General features: G+C 50.6%; 1 protein-coding gene across 1 annotated transcript; it reads right to left on the bottom strand.

The window, feature by feature from the left end:
- Nucleotides 1-3951: 3951 nt before the first annotated feature.
- TRIM45 (tripartite motif containing 45) lies at nt 3952-12783 on the bottom strand (the record flags this gene model as incomplete). The annotated part of the gene is given in 8 exon segments (XM_008052834.1): nt 3952-4161; nt 5367-5439; nt 5442-5495; nt 7456-7570; nt 8167-8296; nt 9650-10383; nt 12279-12405; nt 12408-12783. Coding segments are annotated over 8 exon segments (1731 nt in total), but the record flags the coding sequence as incomplete, so codon positions are not given.
- Between the last annotated feature and the right edge of the window lie 141 nt (nt 12784-12924).

Genomic DNA, 12924 nt, shown 5'->3' with positions numbered 1-12924 from the left:
AGCCTGTAATCCCAGCACTTTGGGAGGCCGAGGTGAGTGGACTGTCTGAGCCTGCGGGTTTGAGACCTGCCTGGGCAACTTGGCAAGACCTCATATCCACAATAAATCAAAAGATTAGCCGGGCGTGGTAGCACGCGCCTGTAGTTCCAGCTACTTGGAAGGCTGAGGTGGAAGGATCGCCGGAGCCCAGCAGGTTGAGGCTGCGGTGGCCAGGAGTGGCCACTGCACTCCAGTCTAGGTGACAGAGTGAGACTCCGATTAAAAAAAAAAAAAAAGAATATGGCAGCATGTTTGTTTTCTGAAATGAGCAATCTAGTAGAGGGGGAAATTACTGGAGCATATTCTTGGGTAGGAGTGATGGAATGGGATGTAACGCACAGGTAGAAGGTGGCTTTTATAGGCATATAGGTAGATTTGTAGATGTGGTGAGGACAGTAGGGAAATTCTCTTCTGAACCCTTTTACTTTGGTGAGATAGGAAGCAAGGTCCTATTGGAGAGGAGAGGTAGAGGAGAAATTGGAGTTTGGGAGGAAGAAAGTATGAAATAATTGCCTAGAAGAGCAAGAGAGTAAATAGACGGGGAAGATGCCAGATTATCGGCAACACTAAGAGCCCACTGAAATGAGTAGTCATAAATTTAAAGTGAGAGCAGCATCATGCTTTGAGTTCTTTGTAAGATCATTGAGTTGGGCTAGCCGGAGAGTAAGATTTTGGGGATTTCAGGTAAGATTTTGGGAATTTTCCCAGGTAAGAATGACAGAGTGTGACCGTATGCAAGCGGGTGATATGATGATGGGCTTTAGAATGTAAACTACAAAGGATGAAAGGAACAACCTGAGGAGGCCGGGAGAGGAATGGTAAGAAGGTGGTAGAATCACGGCAGCACGGGTTCCAAGGAGGTTGAGGAGTTAGCAGAGTCAGGATATGACAGTGGGTAAGCCGGACAAGTGGGAGGTTGTGGTTACAGGATGCTTAGAATTGAGCCTCTGAAGAGTACAGTTGGAACCACAGTCTAGGGTAAGTACAGCTAAGGCAGGGAGAAAGAGCAATGGGAATAGGAGCCACAGCACTAAGAAGTCAATGTGGACAGCGAATTATCCCCAGACTGATAAGGAATAGTACCAGGGCGACAGCAAGCTCAATGTGTGATCTTCCAGGAATAAAGGAGAATGATTTGGGGCTCAGTAGGTGGCTGAACCAGGGAGGAATAGCAAACAGTATAACTGAAAGGCATGAACTTCCAGGTTGGCTGTTTTTAGAAAAGTAGGGATAATGTTCTAGAACAGCGTTTCTCAACAGTGGCACCACTGCCATTTTTGGACTGGATAATCCTTTGTTTCAGAAAACTGTCCTGAGCATTGAGAAATGTTCAGCAGTCTCCCTGGTCTCTACCTACTGGAGGCTGGTAGCACGCTGCTCCAGTTGTAGCCAACAAAAGCATCTCTGAGACCCTGCCAGTTCCTCTGGGGGGCAAAACCACTCCTGGTTGAGAACCAGTGATCCTTAAGCAGCAGCGACGAGCTAAGAGGATGCCGGCCTGGTCTCGGGGCCTGTGATGGAAGGAGTGAGGAAGAACAAACAGCTGTAGGTGACGGGCAGGAGCTTCAGATTTAGGTCAGAACGAGGCTGAAGGAAATGTCTCCAGAAAAGGGTGAGAATATAGGGGATACCTTAGTCTTTGTGCCTACGCAGTGTAGCCCGTGTCGACCCACTTCAAGGAGGAAATGGATGTCACAACCACCTGAGAGTCATCATCTAATGATTTCATTTCCTTTGCTTGACCCAATTCACTATTCAAACAAGTCACTCACTTTTTAGGGGATCTCACAATGCAGATTTCAAGCATTACATTGAATACATATTAAGTTTATTGCTGTAGAGTCCCAGAAGAACACACAAAATATACACAGTGAAGACCTTGGCAGGGCTGAGACACCGGTGCTGTGAACACCCTCTCCCCAGAATTCTCTGACAGCTAAGAAGGCTTAGGAGGTGTAAGACAAAAGTCAGGACTACTCTCTTAAAAACAAGCAGTATGAAAAGGACGAAGGGATCCACATCGTCTCTGGTAAAAGAAGAACAGGAAATGTAGAGGGTTCCATTTCAATGCCTTTTCCCTATATTAACATTCTGCTTATGTGCCCTTGACCAGAGATGCCGGAGTCCTGCTCCCGCAGGCTCAGGGTTTCCCGAAGGATGGACGGCGTCGGCAAAAGAATGGACACAGACCCAGGGCTTATGAGGGACTGTTCACCTGTATTGACTATACTACTGTACATACATTTTTTGTTGCATAAGCTTTTAGGTGACGCACACATAGAAATTTTACATCTTTCCAAAACATCATCCAAGTTTCCCAAGATCTGAGGTCAAGTTAGGGCCATCCAGTTTGCACGCTTCCAGGTACTTTTTTCTTGGTTTCTTAAAATCAGATATAGCTTTCCATGACATCAAAGCACAGTAAAAACAAAGCCTTATTGTACTTATGGTTACTTACGAACTTTTTAACCTAATTATAGAAAAGCCCTGAAGCAACCTCAAATGTTTGGCAGGTAATTTACTTTTAGTATTTGGCCCAAAACCATTCTCTGGAACACTGACATTTTCCTGGGTCCTGTCCATACAGCTGGCCCCGCAATTTACAACGGGTCAGTCGCCTGCAACAACCCCCCCCCACCACTCGCCTCCCATCTGCGGGAACAAATAGTTCTAGTTTTCCTTTGTGGAACACATGACATTTAAAGTTGTCATCTACTACTCCCTGGCAGGGGAAGTGGCCTCCTATTCTTGCATTAGCAGGCCGACCTCCAGGACCTCTGTAATGCCATTTAAAACAATGTCATATTGTTATATTTGGGGACCCTTTCGGGGGGGGATGTTTCAGTCCAGGAAAGTTGTGTGGTGGCAGCACGGGGAATTCTGTGATTTTTGGTAATGAGTAACATTATTCCCCAATGTCCCTTTCTCCTGGAATCCTTTTTCCGTGGTTGATTAGTAAGCTGTGGTTTCCCAGCCTCTAGGATTCCCACTGGCAGCATGACTAAGCAAAGAGAAGCAGCGCCGTTGCCTTCCTAGGCTTGCCGTGCAGCCTGGGGTCATCAGTCTTCTTGACCATGTCAGAAGGTAGACCTCTACGGCCAGTCCCTGACACAGAGAGTAATCTTCCAGGCTTTGGGGTAGAGGGTGAATATGGCATAGAGAGGTAGGAAGGGGACGTCCACCCAAACAGCAGGATCACATTATCATGGTCACAAAATGTGCACCGGTAAATCTACTGGAAGTATACTAATAAAAAGTGGGTATGGCCAGGTACAGTGGGTCACACCTGTAATCTCAGCACTTTGGGAGGCAGAGGTGAGAGGACTGCCTGAGCCCAGGAGTTTGAGAACAGCCTGGGCAACATTGTGAGGCCTCATCTCTATAATTAAAAAAAAAATTAGTTGGGCGTGGTGGTACACACCTGTAGTCCCAGCTACTTTGAAGGCTGAGGCAGAAGGACTGCACGAGCCCAGCAGGTCGAGGCTGCCATAGGCATGATCATGCCACTGCACTCCAGCCTGGGCAACAGTGACACTGACTCAAAAAAAAGTGGATAGGATGAAAGGAGGTTTTTATTCTCTGAGGGAAACAGCCAAATAATATGTAACTCAGGGAAAAATACAAAAGGTTGTAATATATCAGAAAGTAAGGAACTAAACAGCCCACTGAGACCTCTAAGTTCCAATGGCACAGATACCTCCATACCTGTACACAAGAGAAAGGAATCACCTATGATATAAAAAGAACATTTCCAAGCTACCTCTAAGAGAAATGTAGGGGCGGTCTTCTGTGTTCAACCATCCACAAGTACAATCAGTGAGTAACAAAACAGTACTTGAGCTCTCATGTGAGATAAGGCACTTTGTTTTCAATTCTATCAGACTCTTCAGAGTGAATCGAGGTCTGGGTCCTCTGGTAATCTGCAGTGGTGCTGACTGCAGTGCTAACGGACCGCTTGCAAGCCATGAAACTGTCAGAGCACCCCCATCCTAGGCACACACTACGGTGTCATCAGCCTCCTGATCCTCGTGCATTCAGCCTTCTCATCAAACTGCCCTCAGCAGGACCAGTGGGGACGACCTGGGTGGCCTTTGTGTCCATGGCCACAACCTAGGTACCCACCTGCATGGTACAAAGAGGAGAGGGAAAAGCAACCGTTAGAGTGGAGTCCAGCAGTCACCATGGAAAATAACCTCCTGGCAATATTCACACTCATGGGAGTGGAAATGTCTAAGAAAAACCCGGCGAGAGGAACAAGCTACCTGACTCTTAGTCAGGACTCTCAAGGCTGACCACAGCAAATCAGCTCATGGGAGCTGAAGTTCTAAGACACCGCAGTGTTAAAGTTTACTACCAGAAGGAGACAAACTAGTTTAGACTTCAACTGTAAAATGAACTGGTTTGGATTTTAGCTGTAAAATGATTGAAATAAAAAAGAAAGGTAGATAGGTAGAAATTTTTAAAATGGCAAACCTTGAAGTGTTTACATGAAAGGGTGCATAAGCCAGTTTTATGGCCCACCACCAGGGTAAGGACACAACAGAAACATTTTACAAATAATTATTAGAGCCCTTGCCTGATCCCTCCGTCCCTCCCCCATAGAGAGCCAGACCTGGTTCAGCTGGTGTAATCATCCTCTCCCCAAGCCAGGCTGCATTTGTAATTCATGTAAGATTTTAAGAGGAATGAGATGTGTCTACGGTTTCCACACCGTCCAGGCTGGAAAGGGCACAGGCTGAAGCTGAGAATCCCACAGAGAAGCACAGGGCTCACATGACTGGTGAACTGTATCACAACTAAAAACTCAGAACCTGTCAGCCTGCAAGGAAGCTTCAAATGAAACTTTAAAAAATTTATTTATTTATTTATTTATTTTTGAGCCAGGATCTTACTTCATCGCCAAGGCTGGAGTACAGTGGCATGATCACAATGATTATGGCTCATGGCAGCCTCACCCTCCTGGGCTGACGACCCTTCCGCCTCAGTGTCCTGAGCAGCTGGGACTACAGGTGTACGCTACCATGCCTGGCTGACTCTTGTTTCTGTCTTTGTCGAGACAAGGCTTCGCTCCGCTGCCCAGGCTGGTCTCCAACTCCTAGGCTCAAGCAATCTGCCCCTTCTCGGCCACCCCAGGTGCGGGGAGGGTGAGCCACCGAGCCTGGCCTAAGTGGAGCTTTGAGATCAGTAGTGTCCACACACACAGACCGAACTGCCTAGAAACAGCTTCATCCACATGTCCAGGGGCTGTGTGGTAGCAGAGGGGCGTCGCTTGGTTCCTCCCGGGGCAGACGGGCCCAGCGGGCAGACGGCAGTGTCTTTCTTCTTACCTGGCATGATGCTCCCATACATGCAGCTAACAGTTTTCTGGCCTTCACTGGGGCAGAAGGTGCAACAGTGAAGTGAAACACGCCTGCGTGCGGGTGGGGCTTTCTCACGGTCACGGTGAACGGCGAGCCCTTCAGAGTTCAGACCAAGAGCAAAGAACACCTTATGAGTCATGAGGATGTGCTGAGCGTTACAATGTTCTGAACAGAGTCTAAGGCACGGGGCCAGGACCGCAGGAAACAAACAAATTAGAGGAGGAGAACCCTGCTCAGCTGGGCGGGGCAGACACAAACGCAGTGAAAGGCGCAGAAGTCTGTGCAGACCTTCTCCCGTGCTTCTCACCACAGAGGCTCATCATTCAATGCCATACTGACCTTTTTGATGTGGCTGACCCTTCTGGACACTGACCAGGGTCACACAGAGTCAGCTTCATTTTCAACGACATCTGCATTAGCTGGGTTTGTTCTAGCAAGACGGCAGAAAAAGCAGAAGCCCATGCCACGATAAGCTTAAGTTTGTCCTTAATGGATCCTGCCTTGTTTTAGCCTCGCCTAAAGTGAAAGAATGCCGATCCTGTGCTGCATCAGTAACCTCGACTTGTGGCTCTGTGCAGCTGACGTCGGTCTTCAAGATGCTCAGCCTCAATTGCTGAGGAAACTCAGGGGGCAGGAGGAGCACGCTGCGACCGCAAGGCAAGGACATCCGTGGCCCTTCTCCCGTTTCAGAGCTCAGGCCTCTCCTTCTCACACGCCAAGCCAGCCTCTTTCCTTTCAACCCTCCATCCTTGACACGATACATCTGTTTACTCATTCACTTATTCTGGGACTGTGGAGACACACAGGAGGGAGAAAGGTCCCTCGGACAGCCAGGCTGGAATGCAGTGGCACTGGACCTTCGACCTTCTGGACTCAGGCAAGCTTTCCACCACCGCCTTCCAAGTAGCTGGAAACTACAGCACAAACCACCATGCCCAGCTTTTTTTTTAATTGTAGTGATGAGGTCTCACCAAGTTGCCCAGGCTAGTCTCGAACCCCTGGACTCAGGCAATCCTCTTGCCTCTGCCTTTCAAAGTGCTGGGATTACAGGTGTGAGTCACTGTGCCCTGGGCCGGTTTACAATTCATTTAAACAACTTGGAACTCAAAGAAACAACTTAGAGCAAAAATCTGTACCCAAGATTTTGCTAGTTACTGTGTATAGCACGTCTGGTCTCTCAGTTTAACTGGACAGTGATCTCTATGCCTGAGTAGTCTCAAAGAAAATTGAAATAATGCATACAAAACTGCCTAACCTGTTCTGACATACTGCTATTAGGCAAGCAATAAGTGGACACCGAAGTGGCCTACCGTGTCATCACGCTGTGTGACGTTTCACGGTCCCCATCGTTGATTTCTGACTACTCCAACGTCAGCAGAGAGATTCTCCTGGAATGTGAGTACTACCCAGATTTTAAAAACTCACAAGCTCTAAACCACAAAGTGCTCATTTGTCTGTTTTGTCTGATTTGCCTGTTTGTGGTAACCGTGTTACATGGTAATCATGTAACATGTAGTAACCATGGTTACATGGTAACTTATTTGTTATACTTGTATGTTGGTAACAGATAAGCATATATGTAAAACAGAAGAGTGAATTACATGGGCAGATGGTTAGGTAGATAGATAACCAATCAGCTAGAAGAGGCAGCATAACCTTCCTTGTTGTGTTCATGTCCAGACACGGTCTGGACAAAGCTGAAAAATCCTGAACTAGAAATTTCTTTGACTGCATGTTTGTCTCCTGGTAGGTCACCTCCGTGATCACGGTGTCTTCACCATATTAAGAATTCTAACAAACCAACTGGAGAATGATAAAATACAAGCGTAACTGCCAGGTTACGAACAGGGATAGAGAGAGTTCTTACGGTTAATGGCATCCTCTAGTAAGAATAAGAGTAGCAAAGTCTGGGCCATTTCTAAAAAGAAAGAAGATAATCCTATTCAATCTCTCCATACAGCTGGCCCTGGGAGAAATGTCTTTGGGTCCTAAGATGACAGAGCCCAGGGGCCAGGGTGAAGGAGCTCAGGGAAGTGAGTGCATAGATCTCACTCACCCGCACGTGCTGCTCCTAGACGCAGACCCACACCATATAGAGCCCCAGTTCCTTGGGGGTGTAGGTAACATAGTACGTCCCGTCTTTGTTATCCTGGACCATCGTTTCGACTGGACTGCATGGAGATAAAGGTCAAAACACGCCTGCTTCAGTGGCTGCTGTTTCCCAATGTAAACGCCACACCGTTCATTCGATATTGACTTTAAACGTCCCCAAACAGGAAGCTTCCCCCACTTGCCTTGGAAGTAAATTTTACAACAGCAGAAAAGCAGCAAAAATTCTAATTTAATCTAATATTCAGATGACTTCCTTGGAAATGAGCTCTTCTCGACGGGCTTCTCTTGCCCTGTGTCGTCCCTCCCCTGGACTCTAATTCCCAAGAAATATCAACATGTTCCTGGCACAATTTGGTAGCAGAAGGGGGCTGAATTTTAAGAAGGATGTGACGCATTCTCACACGAAAGCTTTTCCAGTCTATCCCAAAGCTTGGCATGATTGCTGGAGGGCAAATCCTGGCTTCGAGAGAGAACTGGAGGGTGGGATGAAGCCCACGTAAGAAAACTCACTGGCCCGACAGGCTGCATCACACTTTCCTCAACCTCAGGGGGAGCTGAGGCGGAGCTGCTGCAGCTTCTCACCCAGACCGCCAAGGCCCTCCTGTGCCCGTGTCCGCCCTGCTGTCACCCAGGACCCCTGACGTGCCACACAGACCTGCTGTTCTTATCTCTGGGGACAACGGCGACTTGAACGTTGTCTCCTCCCCGGCCCACGGTCTCTCCTGCGGCATCTCTACAAAGCAGGGTGAAAGAGGTTGTCTGCTTCTCCCGGGCACTGTGGATACCTGCAGAGGAGAAACACTCGTCCTCACCTCGAGGCAGACAGCAGTGACCACACCCCCGACCAGACCCGTCTTGCTGTCTCTCCTCAGAATGAGAGGCTCTGCTTCCTGTGGCCACGCCGCTCCTTTCTTTTCTGTTCCCCTCGCCTCTCCGGGTGAGCCTGGCTATCCCTCAGCCCGTAGCTGCTCTTGGGCTGCACAGGATCCTGCACCTTAACTGCAGCTCCAAGGAAGCTTTGAAGATACTCAGGACTGACCCATGTATTCTGGCCCTGTGAGAGGCTAGGAACCCAAAGCCTCCCTCCTCAGATGCTGGAATAGGTGGCGGGTCCAGCAGACCAGCCTCACAATCCCCCATGGCGTGAGTGCCTCTGCAACTTGGTGACTCATGCCAAGGTACTGGAGGAACGTCAAGTGGTTATAGCCCCCAGTCCAGCATTCAGGTGAAACAGGGTTTATTAACTTGGAGTTCATGAATGACTCTGAGGCCTATAGAGAGGCGTATGAAGGGTCTAAGGATCCCCTAGATGACCAAGTTGGTGCATGTTTCGGGGAAAGAAGACATTCTCAAAGGGGTCTATGACTTCCAAACAGTTGAGAACACCTATGCCTGAGTCAGGATGACTCCAGGATACAATCTCCCTGTCAGGACTGATCTACAGACTGAGCAGTGGCTCAGGCTGTCATCCCAGCACTTTGGGCTGAGGCAGGATTGCTTGAGCCCAGGAGTTTGAGGCTGTGCTGAGCCGTGATCGTGCCACTGCACTCTAGCATGGGCAACAGAAAACCCTGACTCAAAAAAAAGAAAAGAAAGAAATATATATTTGGATAACTTGCTTCCTTTAGAAAAAGAACACTGGTCAAGAGAAACCATTTTCCCTTTACTGAATGGAACACCTACCATATCCTTTTAAAGGCCAACAAGGTTTATGCGAACCAAAAAGGACATAAGAAATCCCCTTCAGGCTTTGCTCCAAGCACTCTGGGGCCTGCCATGCTCCTCTGAGCAGACAGGATTTTGCCCTAGCCAGCGCTGTCGCCTCCTGCGGCCCTGTGTCTCTTCTGCCCTCTGACAGAAACAAAGCAAGGCCTGTGAGTTTCTTGGTAGTTGCTACTTTTCTGAACTGGAAGAGGGTTAAGCCTCACCTCTGTATTGAATGTGACCTGTACCCTGACCAGAACAAATGAGAAAACGGGAAAAGGGGTGGAAGGTCGCTCTCTTTGAGATCAGTATGTCTCCCCAGCTTAGTCAACTGGCCAGCAGAGGAGTGTTTCCCTAGCTGAAGAGGCCACAAATCCTTCAATCCTAAGTCTCGTCCACTGCCCTCTCAATCCTGACGGGAAATGCCTTCCTACCTTCTCCCTGAAGGACACATTTGGCTGGATCAGTGTCTTTGGTACTAAGGGTCCCATACACTTCATAACCACGGCACTGGCCAGCCTTCTCCCAGGGGGAGAAGCAGATCCTGTCGTTCGCTGCGGGCCAGGTGCTGTACTCGACTCCGTTCAGCCTCCTGAGCCGCTCTACCACCACCCCCTTGGTGATGAGGATCTCCACGTCGGAGCCGCTGGTCAGCAAGTGCTCAGTGAACTCCACTCCGGTCCGCATGGCTGCCAGCAGCTGTTTCAGTTGGGCCTTCTGCAGCTGCAGGGCATTTTCCTTCTGGGCCCGCATGTCTTCCAGCTGCTCCAGCAGCTTGTCCCGATGCTCCTTGATGGCCTTGATGTAGCCCTTGGAGAACATCCGGACATCGGCGGCGACCGCCTCCACTCGCTCCTGGAGGGCCCCGTGCACCCTCCTGCCCTGAGCCAGGGCCTCCGCCAGGGCCTCCACGTGGGGCTGGGTGTCTCTGAGGAGCTCCCGCACAGAGTCCCCATGCTGGTGGACGACGTTGCTGGCGAAGTCCCAGGGGTGCTCCCGGTGAGCGCCCACCACACAGTCCCGGCACACGGGCTGGTCGCAGAGCTCGCAGAACAGCCTCAGTTCCTCTGCAGGGTGAGCAGGACACAGGATGGGCTTCTCCATCCGGCTGTGGCCGGTCAAGGCTTTCAGGTCCGCCAAGGCATGGCAAGTTGTCTTCTTCTGCCGCCTAGGGGCAAGCAGTCAAGAACGAGAAATAAGGGCAGAATTCCAGTCGGGAAAATCGGGCAAAGAGGAGCTAAACAAATGCCAAGCTGAATTTCTTGCTCTAACCTCTACCTGCATGAGCCTCTCTGACTCGTTCCTCATTTATACGGCAGGGACATGATCTACCCGAAAGGACTGCTGTACAGAGTAACATGAGAACAGACTAGGGTTCTGGCTTGGTACGTGCCTTGACAGAAGTTGTGACACTAAGACTACATGCTAGAACTTTCCCCAAAGGGTTAATCTGGCAAGTGTAGACAAGAGCCACAGCCTGCTGCCCAAGGCAAGCAAGAGGTGAGAACATGGTGGAAAACCAGCACCAAGGGACAGAAACCGTGCCAGATGGCAGAGCAGTAAAGTCCAAGCAATTATAGAGTGGCGAGCCGGCCCTGACAGCGTCTCAGCCAGCGTGCATCGAAGATTGGTGAAGCATCTCCACTGGCTAGCCCCTTCACCACCCAAATCTGCAGGCTGGAACTTTTTTCCAGAGTCATCAACATTATCAGAAGGAGTGAAACCAATGGTCAACCAAATCAAAGCTCTCTTTTTTAGATCGTTTCTGCAGCCCTCTCAAGATTCAGGGAAAACCCTAGGAAACCACAGTGACTGTTCAGAGTTCCCCGGTTAACGTGATATCAATTTGAAGCTTATACGCCTTGTCTGGCACCAGAAGAGTGGCTGCAAAGAAAAGAGGGACTGCTGTTTAGCTGGCAGCAAGACAGACACTGGGACTCTCACATCATTATCAGTCAAGAATAGAAAGAGTGAAGTCAATGAACTTGTTCTGTTGGTGAGGCCAGAAAACCAAGGAAAGCCAGACCCTAAAAACTATTTTAGGCTAATCTTAAAACCGTGGTCATTTTATAGTCTGATGTCCTAGAACGGGGAGGCGAAGAGTAAGAGAGGACAGAGAGCGATCCATCTGACAAACCTTTCACCAGAAGCCATAAAAGGCATAATCCACACCCTGACACCTACCAGCCCACCTCACCAAGTTCCAGAGTGACTCGAGGAACAAGACAAAAGCTGAGGTGAGGCCCAGCCTACCAGCACTGTGCTGAGAAGGCATCTGGGTTTGTGGCATGTTGTCAGGTCGATCTGGATGTGACACACAGTTCTGTTACACACTTCCCAGCTGTGGGACCTTGGCAAGTCACCTAACACTGCAGAGCTTGTTTCCTCAATTAATAAATGGGGGTAAGCTGGGCTCGGTGGCTCAGCGCTTTGGGAGGCTGAGGTGAGTGGACTGCCTGAGCCCACGGGTTCGAGACCCGCCTGGGCGACTTGGTGAGACCTCATCGCTACAATAAATCAAAAAACCTGCCGGGCATGGTAGCACGCGCGTGTAGTTCCAGCTACTTGAAGGCTGAGGCGGAAGGATCGCTAGAGCCCAGCAGGTCGAGGTTGCAGTGGCCGGGAGCGACAGAGTGAGACTCCAACTCAAAAAACAAAAAATAAATGGGGGTAAAAGCAGTGCCTGCTTTTCTGCAAGAGTTGTAATGTGCAAGTGAGATCAAGAGCAGGATCTACGCTAGGAGAGTCACTCTCCTGTTTCTCCAGCACCCACTACAGTTATTCGCTACACAAATGACGGGTGATTGAAGGAAACTGTGAGGGACTCTCTGGAAACCGAAAGGGGCTCTGCAAACCGTTACTGCGCTTACAAGTATCGGTATTCTGTGAGGCTGACCCGGCTAACTACTGTTCTAGAGGTTTTGCTTTAGTGTCATACGTTGCTCTTTGACCTTCGATGGCGTTTGAGAAGGCTTTCCTTTGCATCGGCTCACCAAGGGATTTCTGTCTGGACATCTCTGCGCCCACGCTGAAGCCGCACCGGGTGGGGTAGCCCATCTTTACCTATGAGCCCGGCAGCAGAAGTGGCAGAGATTGGCCTTGCAGGTCTGACACCTCTTCTCGACGTCCCCGTCGCCGCGCAGGGCACACGCCAGGCCCGGGCCTTCCCCACGCACACGCTCCGGCATCCAGCACTCGTGGCCAGGTGGTCGAGGGTCAAAGCCTTCACGCCGCGCACGGGCAGGTCCACCGGGGCGTCACACACCGGGCCGAGGATGCCCATCTGCGGCCGCAGACGGCGCGGCTCGAGCTCCCGGAACACGGGCCCCTCGGAGCTGGCGTCAGTCGCCCCCTCGGCTGTCCACGACCAGAAGGGCTCCAGCTGCTCCGGGCACGTGGTGCAGACGGCGTGCCGGCAAGGCAGGAGCCTGGGGGCCTCGAAAAGCCCCCGGCACGAGGGGCAGCGAGTCCTGCCCGAGCTCCCCGGCGCAGGCCCCGTGGGGCGCTGGCCCCGGAGCCCGACATGGCCCCGCGTGCGCGCCCGGGGTGGGCGAGGGCCCGGGCGGTTCTGGAACGCAGCAGCAGCAGCAGCAGCAGCAGCAGCAGCAGGGGGTGAAGCCCAGCCAGAGGAAGCTCGCGGAGCCGGGACGGGGACCACGGGGACCACGGGGACCCCTCGTCCGCAGACCCGACGGCACTCGGGGGCAGA

Source organism: Carlito syrichta, unplaced genomic scaffold (genome assembly GCF_000164805.1).
Source record: "Carlito syrichta isolate Samal-C Ts95f unplaced genomic scaffold, Tarsius_syrichta-2.0.1 Scaffold287539, whole genome shotgun sequence".
Classification (NCBI taxonomy): Eukaryota; Metazoa; Chordata; class Mammalia; order Primates; family Tarsiidae; genus Carlito; species Carlito syrichta.
The sequence above is the reverse complement of the archived record's forward strand: the minus strand, read 5'-3'. Positions and strand labels throughout refer to the sequence as shown.